This window comes from Alternaria dauci, chromosome 3 (genome assembly GCF_042100115.1).
Source record: "Alternaria dauci strain A2016 chromosome 3, whole genome shotgun sequence".
NCBI classification, from domain to species: Eukaryota; Fungi; Ascomycota; class Dothideomycetes; order Pleosporales; family Pleosporaceae; genus Alternaria; species Alternaria dauci.
In genome coordinates, this window is record NC_091274.1 from 1,459,348 (window position 1) to 1,473,497 (window position 14,150).

General features: G+C 54.6%; 3 protein-coding genes across 3 annotated transcripts; 1 reads left to right on the forward strand and 2 right to left on the reverse strand.

Moving 5' to 3' along the window:
• Window positions 1–1,317: 1,317 nt before the first annotated feature.
• Window positions 1,318–5,877, reverse strand: ACET3X_004141 (uncharacterized protein; the record flags this gene model as incomplete). The annotated part of the gene is made up of 2 exons (XM_069450313.1): window positions 1,318–2,576; window positions 2,628–5,877. The coding sequence occupies 2 exons, from the start codon at window positions 5,875–5,877 to the stop codon at window positions 1,318–1,320; spliced, it is 4,509 nt and encodes a 1,502-aa protein (XP_069308119.1).
• Window positions 5,878–10,148: 4,271 nt separating this feature from the next.
• ACET3X_004142 (uncharacterized protein) lies at window positions 10,149–11,260 on the forward strand (the record flags this gene model as incomplete). The annotated part of the gene is made up of 2 exons (XM_069450314.1): window positions 10,149–10,467; window positions 10,539–11,260. 2 exons carry the CDS (start codon window positions 10,149–10,151, stop codon window positions 11,258–11,260), a joined length of 1,041 nt encoding a protein of 346 aa, XP_069308120.1.
• Window positions 11,261–11,677: 417 nt separating this feature from the next.
• Window positions 11,678–12,056, reverse strand: ACET3X_004143 (uncharacterized protein; the record flags this gene model as incomplete). Its single annotated transcript, XM_069450316.1, has 2 exons — window positions 11,678–11,747; window positions 11,848–12,056. 2 exons carry the CDS (start codon window positions 12,054–12,056, stop codon window positions 11,678–11,680), a joined length of 279 nt encoding a protein of 92 aa, XP_069308121.1.
• Window positions 12,057–14,150: the final 2,094 nt, after the last annotated feature.

Below are 14,150 nucleotides of genomic sequence, written 5' to 3' on the forward strand. Positions count from 1 at the left end.
CAAAGCGCTGCCACATCTCCATGCCATCTTGAGAATACCCATCGCGTGGCATGTCAGCAAAATATGCGTGCCATGCAGCATGCCGAGAATAGCAACTGCTCCTGCCTTCGCCACGCCTGCTCAGCCTCTTGCCCTGCATAACCGCCATCATAACCCAACACACCGAGTAGGGCAATCTAAGCGGGAGCTCCGGAGGCGCGCAAACGTCATAACGCCGTAGATTTTTTTTCCTTCTTTCACCTTCACATCATACTCGGCCTTGTCCGCACATCTTACCTGCATCATGCTGGGAGAGGCAAAAGAGGTAATAATTTCTCGTTGGGAATCCGAATCTTACTCCATCTTTTCGCCGAAACACTAATGTTCAGTACCATGGATACAAGCGCTGCCAACTGCAAATCCATGACACGCACCTTGCATCATGCCATGTCAGAATTAAGCATTATTCCTCACATTGCGGTATCCATGTTGGTACCATGGTTCCCATTGTGGGAAAAGGGGGGGGGGGGGGTCTTTGCCGATTTGGTCATCTAGGCCTCGTCCGCTGACCGTCATAGGTACCCGTGCCAGGTGTTCGGCGGCATCGTGTCCGAGGTCGATGCGCGGAGAAAGGGTCCAACAGGCCCCGCGTCCACGATGCAGACTCGCTAGTTGTACCGTGGTACATGTGTATCCAGACGAGTCTCTGACAACATGTTTCTACAAGATCCGTGGGAACGGTGCCTGTCCTAGTGTGGATCACGTCACAGCCCCCCGCATCGTCATGAGTCGAACAAGTACATCACTACTGGATTAAGCCCGATACTGTAGTTGCCATTTGTACATGCAAATCAATCCACACCTTATCAGCCGAACTGCACAGCCCTACATCACACAGTGAAACCACCTGATTCTATACCATGATCCAGTAGAGAACGTATATTGCAAAATTCACCACGCAATAAAATTCCTGAGACTACCTTCCCTGCAATACAAAAACCAGAAGTGACAGGAAGACGGGGTATAATATCCACAAACCATGCCAAATACAAGACCAGTTACGAGACTCTCCTCAAAAATGCGGTATATATCCCCAGTTTTCCCATTGCAGCATAGATAGCGCCGTGAGCCCACATCACCAACTAAGCTTTGATACATGTGTAATAGGCCGTAATCAATTCCGAACACCATGCAAAAAGAGACGCAATGTAAGCCAAGAAAGCGAGTGAAATCGTAGTACAAGGCAGGTACATGAACAAAGCCCGAGGGCAAAAGAATAATCGCAAGTAGATGCAGAACGAATGAAACAATATCGGGAAGAGGTAGTAAGAACTAGGCTCAAAGCAGGGATGGGTCAAGTGTCCCGCCCATGCTGTCCATGGTCTTCTCGAGCATGTCGAGGTCCATCATAGTTCCAGGGCCGTAGTCGGGGAAGAGCATCATGTCTTCGCTGTCCATGGGAGGAAGAACAACCCCAAGGTTTTGCAAGTCTTCTGACAGTTGCAGGTCAATCGGAAGGGCATCGCCCGTCATTGTCATTGCCCATGCGTCAGGCATGTCGGCGTCTTTGAGATCGATGTTGATGAGTAGATTGTCATTCTCCGAGATATCCGATTGTCGTGTAGAAGGCGTGTCTTTGTTAGATGATTCGGGTGTAGCCGATGGCGAGGCGGGTCGGGAACGGAGTGCCCAGGCGTGGTCTTCATCCTTGAGATCCATGACGGTAAAAGGCCCGTTGGCATCGAGAGCCGCAAAGGTGTCTTCGTACGAGTAGTCAAGAAGAGACCTTGGCAACATTGGTTGTTGCGGCGTCTGCTCTTCTTCCTTGGTAACAGGCTCTGGAGCCGTCGCTTGTTGCTCCTTCGGTGCTGATTTGGGAATACTGGCTGGTGTGGGTTTGCCGCGAGCACCTGAGCCGGGGGTAGCAACCTTTGTCATTGCCTGGGGTGTCTTGAGCAGGTTTGAAGATGGTGAATCCTTGATGCCTGTTTGTGTTGGCACGCGCGCCATCGCCGTCGCCGTCGCTTGTTGCCCAACTGGAGTGGCAGCACTGTGCGAAGCGCCAGGAGTCTGCCCCGGTTTGACAGCTTGCTGAGCTGCCTGTGGGGCAGCTGGTACAGGCTTCGAGGCACGTTTTGCGGCGTTCTGGTCGACCCTCGCTTCGCCAGTTTTCGGGTCGATATCAAGGTATTCGGCCATGGAGTCCAGGGCAAACTGCATTGGATTCTCGACTTTGGCATGTATCTGACTGTGTGCTTCTAATTCGGCTTGGGTGTCAAAACCCCGAACGGAGTACTCGCAGGTCACGTCGTTGCATCGGAAAGTCGGCCGCTGGGGCACGTTGGGTGGTGGTTGTCTCTTGAGCTCAGGGGAGTTGCCTGTGCCTGAACCAATCCGAGGAGACGCTCTAGCACCTGGGGTAGATGTTTCACTACCTGCGAGCTTCGCGCGCTTCTTCTCGGGTAACACGAGGTTCGTGACTGGCCTCGCGCCCTCGAAGTAGTGTGCTGCTCCGTGGCCCGAGTCAGCTCCGATGGCAAACGGTGGTCGGTCGGTGGTGGGGGCAGAAGGAGCCTTCTGGCTGCGGTTTTGTTGTTCTACGATTTTCAGATTTGCGGCATTAAGTTGAGCGGGCGGGGCATTCGAACCACCCTGAGGTTGCGGCTGCGCGGCAGCTGATTGCTGCTTGACCTTTTCCATGATCTTAGCAACGAATTTGAGTGTCGCACCCATATGATTCTTAAACTCATCAATAGTCAAGGTGACTTGTGGATGTAGCGTTCCGTCAGCTTGGTCGAACTGCTGATATAAAAGTACACGAGACGCCATGATCTGACGAAGAACTTGCTCAGGCTCAGAGGAGTCGTATGAGGCGTGGAAGATACGTAAAGCCTGGTCCACCTGCTTTAGCCGATTGAGCTGTTCTTTCAGTGATCGCTGTAAAGGCACTCGCATCTGCGGCGGTAGCTGCACGGGCTGTCTAGCGGGAATGCTCTTCTCGACTTCGTCCATCAGCTGCTTGAACTGTCGCGTCCTTGTCGGATCTGCCATTCGTTGCCGCAGTTCTTCGTGGTTGACCACACCGCCTCGTTGTTGCTGCATCTTGTTGTTCGACGGGTCCTGTGCCTTCAGCAACTGGGCCTTGTACTGCGTCTGCTGAGCAGGGGTCAGTTTGGACACTTGCTCGTGAGTGAGGTTGAATCCGGGCTGAGACTTTGAAGAAGCCATGGCAGTAGCTTGTGGCGTAGCATCATTGCCAGACTCCGCAGCGTCCTCATTTGGTCGCTTCGTGCCTTTGTTCCCAGCGTTGGAAGGTTGCGACTGCATGGGCTGCGATTGTGGTTGCGGTCTGGCTGCTGCTTTTGGCTGCGGTGTCGCCTGTGTCGGGGGTTGCACCGTCGGTGGGCGGTTGGGCTGATGCTGTTGAATAGGCATGTTGACTGGCGGCTGCGCTTGATTGCGTTGGGCTTGTTGGTTGAGCATTGCGGATTGCGCTTGTTGCTGCCTCTGCTGTTGTAGATTTTTCATTCTCAGTGAGATCATGAAACCTCGTAGTTGGTCGTCTGGTAGATTGGCTTGCGGCGAGCCTGCCATCCTTGCACGGAACTGTTGCAAATCCTGCGGAGTAACCTGAAGGGCTGCCATGTTCGGCATGTTCTGTTGCTGCGGTGTTCGAATAGGACCTTGGTTCGCGTTGACTTGCACCGGTGGAGCGAGCCCATGACCAGGCTGCGGTGTAGGATGGACACCCGTCACACCACCGGATTGTCTTACTAGGTCCTGGAAGTGAAGCACTTGTAGCATGAGCAACTTCTGACTATCGACACCTGGTACCAGAGCGGGATTTTGGCTAGCCCATAGCTTCAGCTGCTGCCACGTTCTGACATCCTGGGGAAGGCTGTTCCGAATTGAATTGTTCAACACATTCGGAGGGAATGGTTTCGGGTCAGTAGCATGTATGATGCCAGGGTTGGCTCGTAGCAAGTTGGAAGCAGCCTGCAAACGCTGTTGCTGAGATGGCATTGGCGGACGCTGTACTCCCATAGGAGGCTGTGGCCCACCTCCAGGTTGTAGCTGCCCAAGGTTCATGCCAGGGCGAATCATATTGGGCATGTTAGGACCGCCAGGCATCTGACCAGTCATGCCAGGTGGCAGCTGCTGCTGTTGGTTGAATGGCATGTTGGGCTGGCCTGTATTCGGTTGACCTGGTGGAAAGGTGCCGTTTTGCATGCCATTGCTACGACGAAGGTTCATCATGTAGCTCTGTAGTATCACACGGAACTGGGGCTCCGGAACCTTGAGCAGTTGCTGCTTCACATTTGGGTCGAGGTCGGCTGGCATCATGTTCATGCGAACCTGGTCAGTCAGCGGTTGCTGGTTGGCCGCTTGGACGGCAGCAGCTCTTTGTTGCGCTTGACGCATAAGCTCGGACAAATTGGGATCGGCTTGACCAGGCTGAGGCGTCATGATCGGCACATGGGCTTGGGGAGGCCGCTGCTGTTGCGGTGTTCCGGGAGGTCCTGATTGTCCCGGTGGAGGCATCGGTCGGTTGAGCATAGGCATAGCAGGGCTAGCTTGTTGCGAACCTCCGGGGAGATTCAGTCCGCCGATTTGGCCTTGTAGCAGCTGGTTTTGTTGGTTGCGTGCCTGAGCTGCCTGTTGCTGCCGTTGTTGTTCCAACCGCGCCTGGGCCTGGGCCTGAGCTTGTGCATGCGCTTGTGCTTGTTGCGCTTGTTGCGCCTGCTGCTGGCGGTGAAAGGCTTCGGCAGCCTGACGCTGTTGAGCCATGGCATTCTGAGGTTGATTTTGTTGCGAGTTTTGGCCTGGGAAGCCACCCATCTGACCACCATTGTTCGGATTGTTGCTTGCAGGTACCACCGTGGTGCCTTGGTCTTGGCTGCGCATGGCTTCCATCTGCCGATTTGCTATCTCGGTGAAGTCGAACTCTTGGTTAGGTTGACGCTGACCCATGTTCATCTGCTGGCTCTGCATCCGGTTCTGCTGAGCAGCTCCCTGCATGGCGCCGGCATTCTGAGCAGCGCCCTGCTGGTTGAGAGCGCCCCTTCGGTAGAGCATGTCGGCATGTTGTCGAAAGCGGAGGAAGAGGGGGTTGACGCCTTGGGCGATCAACTGCTGCTTCTTGTCCTCGGGCCAGGCTCGAATATCAGCTTCAAACTTGAGTCGAACCTCCTCTTTACAGGTGTCCATCAACTTCTTTGCGAATTGGTTGATGATCATTTGGTCCTGACGGTTCTGCTGCTGGTTCTGATTGGCCTGCATGTTTGGTTGCTGGTTGTTCTGACCCGGTTGGGACATATTGGCGGGGTTTGCACCATTCACACCCATCGAAGACTGTCCTTGCGTCATGGGAACGGGCGAAACCTGCATGGGCCGCTGGAGCTGGGCGTTCGGGAAGGCCGGGTTGAATTGTTGTGGGGTTCCCTGTCTGGCGCCTTGCTGACCCATCTGATTCATCATGTTCATCTGGGCGGGGTTCATGCCGTTCATACCGTTCATCGGGTTGTTCATGTTGTTGGGTGCGCCGCCTTGCATGCGTTGCTGCAGTTGCTGCTGCCGTGCTGTCGTCATGACGATGAGCTTTTGTTTGATGTTGGAGACGTATTGGTCCTTTGTTGACGAAGACATAAAGGTCTGTGTCTCAAACTGGAGAGCGGCGCGCATGGACTCGACTTCGGCAATCTCAGGCTTCAGCAGGCGGTACTGGGTGAAGAACTGGAGGGCCAGCTGGCCGCGCTCTTCGGGCGGTGTGCCCTGCTGCCAGCCATTTGGAATCTTACCCTGCTGCTGCTGGAGACGATAGTGCTGGATGAAGTGGTGGAGCCCCGCAGCGGCCCGGTTCTGTTGCATGCCATTCTGTTGCATGTTGGGGTTGTTCATGATGGCGCGCGAACGATCAAAGGCGCGCTATGTCGCAGGCTGGCCGAGGTGCGACGGGTATACGCAGCGGTGCAGTGCCGCGGAAGTGCAGTGAGCAGCAGCACTCATGCAGGCCGAGGGTTTCAGTGATGCAGCGGGCGGCGGGTCGACTACGGCGTCGAGGCGTGGTGTTTGGTGTCGAGTAGATGACTTGGTGAGACCCGAGATGGGGCAGTGACGGCGGTAATGGGGAGTGACGTTGGCGAAGATACGAGCGACCAGGGAGATAGAGAGAAGCGTGTCGGGGTGTCGTGGAAGAGAGCCTGGGCCTGCGGCTCTGAAGGGAGGACGTGGGAAAAGGCAAGGCCACAGCTGCTCACCTGGAGTGAGGCTTGGGTGAGTGAAAGGCGGAGGCTCGAGAGGACGACGCCAGCTGCGGCTCGAGACTGATCGACAGTTGCGGACAGGGCGCAAGGTTAGCGCAGCACCCGTGGACCCAAACGACGGCGCCTAAAGTACGCGGCTGCAGCTCTCAAGACGACGTGTCCATGGGGGGACTGGGATGCAGCTGTCAAAGGGAATGATATGGCTAGAATGGCGAGGAAGAAGATGCAGAAGATGCAGAAGATGCAGAAGATGCAAATCCAGACGTGTTTGGGTGGGTGGGTGAGCGAGGAAGATTGCAAGAGCAGTCAGAAAGAGGGCGTGCGTCGCAGCCCAGGTGCAGCAATCGCGCCCGTCGCACCTACCTCGTCCAACTGCAGGGATCTATCCGCTAACTGCAAATGGTAGGCCCTCTAACGCTCCTGCCCCGGTCCGCCTGTGGTCATGCTCCAAAAGGCAGGAACAGCTGTCCGAGGCAGATGCAGGACGACCTTTTGCTGGAAGAGCTTGCTGCAAGCCGCATTCATGTCTGGAGACGACTGTCCTGGCCGGCGACGGCCCCCAAGGGAGCGCCAGTTGCGCCCGGCTGCCCCCCGTCTCTCGGCCAGGTATCACAGGTTCGTCGAATGAATGGCGCTAGCGCTTGGCTGGGACCCGCCAAATCTTCCGCAGTTCTGGTGGCAGGACGAACCATGTGCGCTCGTCGTCTTGCCTTGTCCCCGCCCTGCCGGCCTATGCGTTGCTTTCATCTTGCTGTAGTTCACCGTCTTAGCCTTTGCCAGGTGTTTGATCACTGTGGCAGCTCTGCTATGCAGCGCCTGGTGCGCGTCTTGACGACTGCGGAGTTTCATCCCTAACGTCTGGTCGAGCCCTGTGGCTTTGAATGGCGCCATGCCGTCTATTCGATGAGCGAGGGTACGGCTGCTTTTTCCACTACTATCTCTCGCTAGCCTCTTTAGCTGTCATCTGCGCCAGGCGGTGATCAGGGCACCAACGCCTTCACTCAAATCATTTCGTCCAATATCCCCATCGAGGACAGGACGGCACCAGCCAGATACAAGACCGCCTGTCGCCTTCATGGCAGCTCTGCTTGTGCGCTGTTGCACCGTCCTGCCATCTGCCAGACGTACAGATTTCGAAGAGTAGACAAGTGCCCATAGTCCGTTATTACTGCAAATTATCAAAGGGGACACCCACCTGACGCCGCCTCCCAACCCACTGTTCAACTTCAAGCCAGGTCGCTGGTGATCGGCCACCCGTTGCCCTAATGGATCGTGAGGGACTACCTAGCCATCCACATCTCGCGCTAAAGCGCCGGACGCTATGCTATGGGCCCTCCACCCCGTTCCGAACCAACACGCCGCTGTCAAAGCAGTCACCTTGCCTCTCGACTCTGCCTCTTATCCCTGACGCTGCTTTTTCTTGTCCTCTCCGCATCAAGAACAGCTCCTTCAGCCCCCTACCACAAAATATGCCATCTTCTCCAGCGCGACTCTCGCTTGCCACGGCGCTGCGCATTGGGTCTCTGGGTTCGCGTCGATCCTTGGCGGCGACGCTTCCCTGCAGCCAGCGCCATGGATTGGGCATGATCGCCAGGGAACCTGTGCAGTGTGAGTGAAGCCTGGTTCCCGGCCAATAGCATGTAGCGTTTGACACGTTTCTGCTCCCCCCCACCGCTGCTTCGTCTTGCATGCCTTTGCAACTGAACATCGGACTTTTTTGCTTTGATCACCAAGAAACAAGTAGCAGACAGCGTGTCGCGTCGCATCGAGTGACCCAGATTGCTCCGTCATTGGCCTGACGCGTCATGACAGTCTACCAACCGTTTCGTGATAGCTTGGTGAGACGACTTGTAACCACCCTCGCCGATGCATCAGAATCTTCTGGATCGCCTTGAAACCGCTCCTCGCGGTACATCTCCTCTGGGTCTCGTGTACATGATCGATTGCCGTGGGAGCAAATCGTATCACAATCAATATAGATTCTTCGCCGTCGGAATAGAGGTTCATGACGTGAGACTTCGAGGCAGGAGCACTTTGCTCGACCCGTCCGTGCGCTGGCCCTGATGATCGATTGTCGATTGCGATCCAACATCTACTTTTGTTCTTCTCCCTTGTTCCCTCAAGCGCGCACGGCCGTTACCGTGAAATGATGGCGGTAGATGTGGCTATAAAATTCTGCTGCTCGGCTACGAGAATCGTAAGCGGAAAGGATGTGATGGTTTCCTTCCTAGGTAAACAATCTTGTTTTTACTATATCTGTCCCTTCCATGCTGAAAAAGATTCTTGAATCGTTGGCGGTCCGTTGCGACCAAGCAGCTGTTTTTAAAACTCCATATGAACGTTGGGGAAGACCGCATGACCTTCCACAGCACGAGAGCTTCACGTGGGATAAGCAGGCTGACGAGATGCATTAACTTTATTTTCAGCGTAACAAACCTTATGTGTCCACGCAACGACAGTTTAGCTTTGGTCTTAGCTCTCTTCGCGTTCGTCAGATATTCCTTAGAGCCTCCAACACCTTGGTTAATGGGTCATGTACACAGCTTGTTTTTTCCCCTTTTCATCCGCCTCAAGTGATACCACATGAGTAATCTGGATGTTAGAAATGTATTTAGTGATGACTAGGGCGGCTCATGTTGTAAGGTCGAAATGCTTGAAACATCGGACCTAGAATATGCACCATGGCGTAGTGTCCTGCGGACCGTCTGGCGTCATAAACTATGAAGGTATGTAGACCAGGGGTATCTCCAACCTAGAAATCCCATGTGTTGAGCGCGCAGCGTGGCAGTGCTCCATAGAACAATGCGAGCACATGCAGACAGATTCTGACGCGAATAAGCAGCTCTTTCTTGCGGCAGCACTGGGAAAAGGTGCAGACACACTACAATCACAGAGCACATGACATGTGAAGACGGATACGCAGGGTCGTTTGACATGGTCTGATATGGCTTGCTGTCGAGAGATCCACCCCACCTATGATACACTTGGTCCCCAGCTAACGTCCACTCTATGCTTTCAAGACCTGTCGGTACAAAGGAGACGTCGGTCGGGTCGCGAGGAGTGTCTGCTTATTTCTGGCCGAGAGCCGACGCGCGCTCGTCTTCTAGCTTCTGGTAGAAAGCGTCACGGTGACGGACGGCGGGGACGTGGTAGCCTTTGAAAGTAAGTACGGGAATGAGAGCGAATTTGACAGTGGGAAGCGCAGTCGCATCGCTAATGGAGGATTCACGTACCGTACCACCAGCCGTAGCCGGCAGTGACGCCGAGACCTGCGATTGCTGTTAGCCAAGCTCCAGAGGTGATGCGCGCACGTCTACTGAGCTCTCCAGGCTCCCAAAATATGGCACATGCACAGCCAGATTTCTACGCACCCATGGCGACGGAGAGGTCGAGCACGACCTGTCGTCGAAGCATCTGCAATGCAGTCATTAGCATGCAGCCCACTACTGGCCAAAGCACTCAATGGCATCACATACGCCGGTGATGGGTTTGACGGCCATTGCGAAGTCTGTTTCGGGAGAGCGGAGAGTTTTGGGGCGCAGATGCGGGTTGCGGGAGCTGGTAGTCGTCGTCTGTGGCTATCTGAAGTGGTGGTGGTTCGACGGGGAGAAGAGCAACGGCTGCTGCTGACGTAAGACGGTCTTAGCGGCCCGCGCCTTGGAAGCTCCCGACTGAAAGACAGCGGCAGGCAGGCGGGTGAAAGGGGACAATACCATCGGATACGAAACAACGCGCGCCTTTACGTCTGCTGCTATTGTCCGGGCAGTCCTCTGCAACCGATGCGACCTCTCACTCCTGCTCGCGCTCTCACCCACCGATAAAGTCGTCCTCGAAACCACCACCATCGCGTGCACATTGTCCAGCCACGCCTCTACCCATAGCCGGAATCGCGACAACAAGCAGCATATGCCAGGCGTCATACTTTCTCCCAGCGCCAGCAGCGAGGGCGCCATCGCAGGCATGAAGAGAGCACATGATGCGGAAAACGCGCCGACGTACGGAGAGCCACACCCAAAGAAGCGGCACGTCGTTCGGGCGCTGCACCACACGCAGCCCATCCAGCACATCGTCGAGCCCATCAACGCCGAGCTCGATCCCTTTGGCGAGAGCAGAGACTTTTTCGACCAGCAATTGCGCCGCGCAATAGCGATACAATGCAAAGGCGTCGGCTTTGAGAGCGCGCGCCCGGACGCGTTGGAGGAGTTCCGGGCGCTGGTTGATTCCTGTATGGCCTCACCCTGCGACACAAAGTGGCCATGGGAGCCCGCTGCACTTTCCAGGACTGACCTGTCACAGACATGACCAACTTTCTAGCCCAAGTACGGACGTCCATGGTCAGCTCGCGCCGCACCGAAACCGTAGCCCACGACTGGATCTACGCCCTCACATCTGCCGGCCTACGCGGCTCTGCTTCCCTCGAACCGCACATGGACACAGGTGAAGTTCCGCCATCGCTACTACAACCATACTTTGCGCCTCCTGCGCCGCCAGAGGCTCCACCGCCCGACACCGAGTCCTTGCTGGGTCCTGGTCTTTCGGGCAAGGCGGACAAAGAAACGCGCCGATATATCCCAAAGCATTTCCCGGCCTTCCCATCAAAACACACATACACAGCAACACCTGTCTTTACAAAACGCGAAAATGATCCGCGCAAGATCCGAGAAAAGGCGACCGAGGAGGGCATCCTCGCCGAACAGAGCCTTAGGAAACTCATGGCCGCACAAAAGGCAGGCGTCCAGAAACAGAACGTCGGGAAGCGCAAGCGCAGCAGGCGCATGAAGGAGAGCGACCAGTTGTGGCAAGCCGCCATGACTGACCTGCTCGACGAGGAGAACCAGCGAGAGAAGGACGAAGAGCGGCGGCAAGCCCAAAGGGACGAGTACGATGACGACTGGGATATTCCGCAAGACGCTCCAACACGGCAGCCGACGACTCATCGGAACGTCAACCTTGAGGAGGGTGTGCATGTCAATTACGATCAGAAGTACTGGAGAAAGTCCGCGACTGGCGTTTCATAGTTCGCACCACCTGGAACACGGCGGCAACTTTGTTTTGAAAAAGTCGTTCTACTACTGCATTCGATAGCGAGGCGTTTGGGTATCTGCATTTCGGCCCTTGGGGGTTTAGGCACGCTTCGGGCATTTAAGCGGCGTTGATTCGATATTTCTTTGTTAGAAGTTGTACTATAGTCTGCTGACTCTACTATACTAGAGCAGTCAGCGCTGGCACAGAATCTGGCCGAGGCGAGCACAACATCTTTTCGTCATCAATTGATTGCAGATCTCGATTGCATCTCTTTCTGCCAAAGCTGTTGACAATCCTCTTAAGCTGGAATCGTGAACATGAAGATATGTACGTGTTGTAGTAACAGGCATTGCGTGCGTGACGTTGCATGATGCCATGTCCACTCTGGCGACCTCATTTCACCCTTCAAGCTATGCACCTTCCTGCTTCGCCTTCCGCCCCTCCCATGCGGTAGTCTCAACATGCAGTCCTCCTAGACACCTGGAATGTCATTAGCCATATGTCCAAACCCATTAGACTGATTTTCTAAGCTTGATCACGACGCCAAGACCTCGCGCATCCCACGTCGCTCAACACTCACTTTCTCAGCAAGTGAACAAACGGCTCACACAGTACATTAGCCGCCGCTGCCTTGTTCTTCGACAGCACTACATTACACTTGTACTGCACCAGTTCCTTCAGCGCACAATCGCTCAATTCGACTTTTGGATTCCGTGGCTTGCCAGACGGCAAAGTATTGATTGACGCTTCCAATTCGGAGACGGGGATCGTAGAAACCGGTGGCGCCATTGCGCTGAAAAAAGGCTATCAAGCAGTCGGGGTACGATTGACTAGGAGACAAAAGAGCGTGATGGTTTTTTGGATGAGAAGAACAAGATGAGCAGTGATGGGGCGAAGAGGCTAGGGGAGAAGTTGTTAATGGAGGTGCAGGAAGAGGATTTGAGCTCGGTATATTACCTCAACACAACAAACCCAGACTATAACGTATACTAAAGTCGGAACAGGTTTTCAGATCTCTTCGAGAGTTTGTTACAAGTGATGGTAACGTGTATGTCTTGTTTCTTATAAGGCCAGGTTTTTAGATTTCCATCTCATTGGTGGGAGGAACTACGAATCGATGCTAACTTTGAACAGTAGCACTGGCACAAACGCCGCTCAAACATCACATTTTAATGTCCCGGAGATTGACCGTCTCGTTTTTGGCTCCGGTTCTCCCATTCTCGAAATGATTTCCTTACCACCAACACAGCACCCTTCTGGAGCCGGGAAAACATCACTCCTCTACTTTATGATCGCCCATGCCATACTCCCTCCGACTTTCTGCTCCGTTTCAGTAGGCGGCCAAGGAGCAGCCATTGTTCTTTTTGACCCATTACGCCACTTCAGTGTCCCTCGACTAGCAGAAATAATGCTGTCACTGGTAAACTCGCGCCTCCTCTCCACAGACCAGAAGATCGATGAACACCTAAGACCCAATATCAAAACCATGGTCAAAGCCGCACTCGAACAACTCCATATATTCTGCCCCACGTCCTGGTCTTCCCTACTAGCAACTCTCGATTCACTACCAGACTACCTGTTTAACCAGACGACTCCGCACAAGAGTATGCACCACCGTATCCAGTCCCTTGTCTTTGAAGATATCGACGCCTTTGTCTGGTCGATACGAAACACGGACACATCTTCCGTCTCCACGTCGTCAAACACTTTGGCAACGGCATCCGCACAACTAACAACTCGCGTCACCAAGCTAAGAAAACTACTATCCTGCGGCATGGTACTTACATCGCAATCTACCACGCCGTCGTCATACAGACCCGCATTACCTGTATCGTGGCCTCAAGGAACATCAGTCACGCGATTAGCAGTCCGTCGCGTAGACGTACCCAAGTTTGCTTCTGCAATTAGTGTTGAAGAGGCCGAGAAAGAGAGAATGCAGCGCTGGGAGGCAGTCAGTCGGGGCCGATTTGAGTGCTGGAAGGTGGGCGTGGGCGTGAGAGATGGCGAGGGTTTTGCTTTCAGGGTTGGGAAGGCAATCGAGGTGGAGAAGGGGGGTGGAGGGTAGATATGGATGTATCTTCGGTATGGAGGAGTCTGGCGTTTGCGGAGTCTTGACATGATACCCATTGGAGCAAGCCGAGCAACGGCGGTAATGAATACATGGTTGCTGACGAGAAGGCTGGTGATTTACGTGATGCATCAAAACATGAACGTTCCGCTATATTGTTTACACGTATTGTATGCCATATCCACAATGTGTATGTGCCCTCGTGACCCAGACCCAAGGTCACCGTGGCCAACAAGGCATGAGAGTGCGGCTGCGATCGATGGCTGGTGTAGAGGCCCGCACATATCCAACGACAAAGAACCGCATGTATCATCGCCTAAGCGTCTCTCCCCCAAAGCGCCTTCCTCCTCCCCCGATCCTCCCTAGCCTCTCGTCTCCTGGGTCCCCACTTCCTCCTTGCCGCCTCATGCTCCTTATTTACCCTCTCCGCCTTGGCCTCGTTTTTAGCAATCATGCCCACAAAGAACTGACTGCAACCAAACTTCTCCGCCAGCTTCACCCGCGTCCATGTATCCGGGTCCTCACGCCTCAGCCTCCGAATCTCAGCCATATCGTTCTCGTTGAGATGATACGTCTTCTCGTATGGCTTTCGAACGGGCGGCGGTAGGGACGCCGAAGGGCGCGGGGGAAGGAGGCTATCCGTGTTGAGCGGTGTGCCGGGTGCGGCGATGTGAGAGGATTGCCGTGTGTGCGCCAGTTTCGTTGCATGTTGTTGAGCGGCAGCGTATAACTGCCTTCTCTTATCTTCCTTGGGCAGAAACTTGAGCGGTGTGTGGTAGACGTTTGGCGCCGAAGACGGGGGATTGAAGACCAGT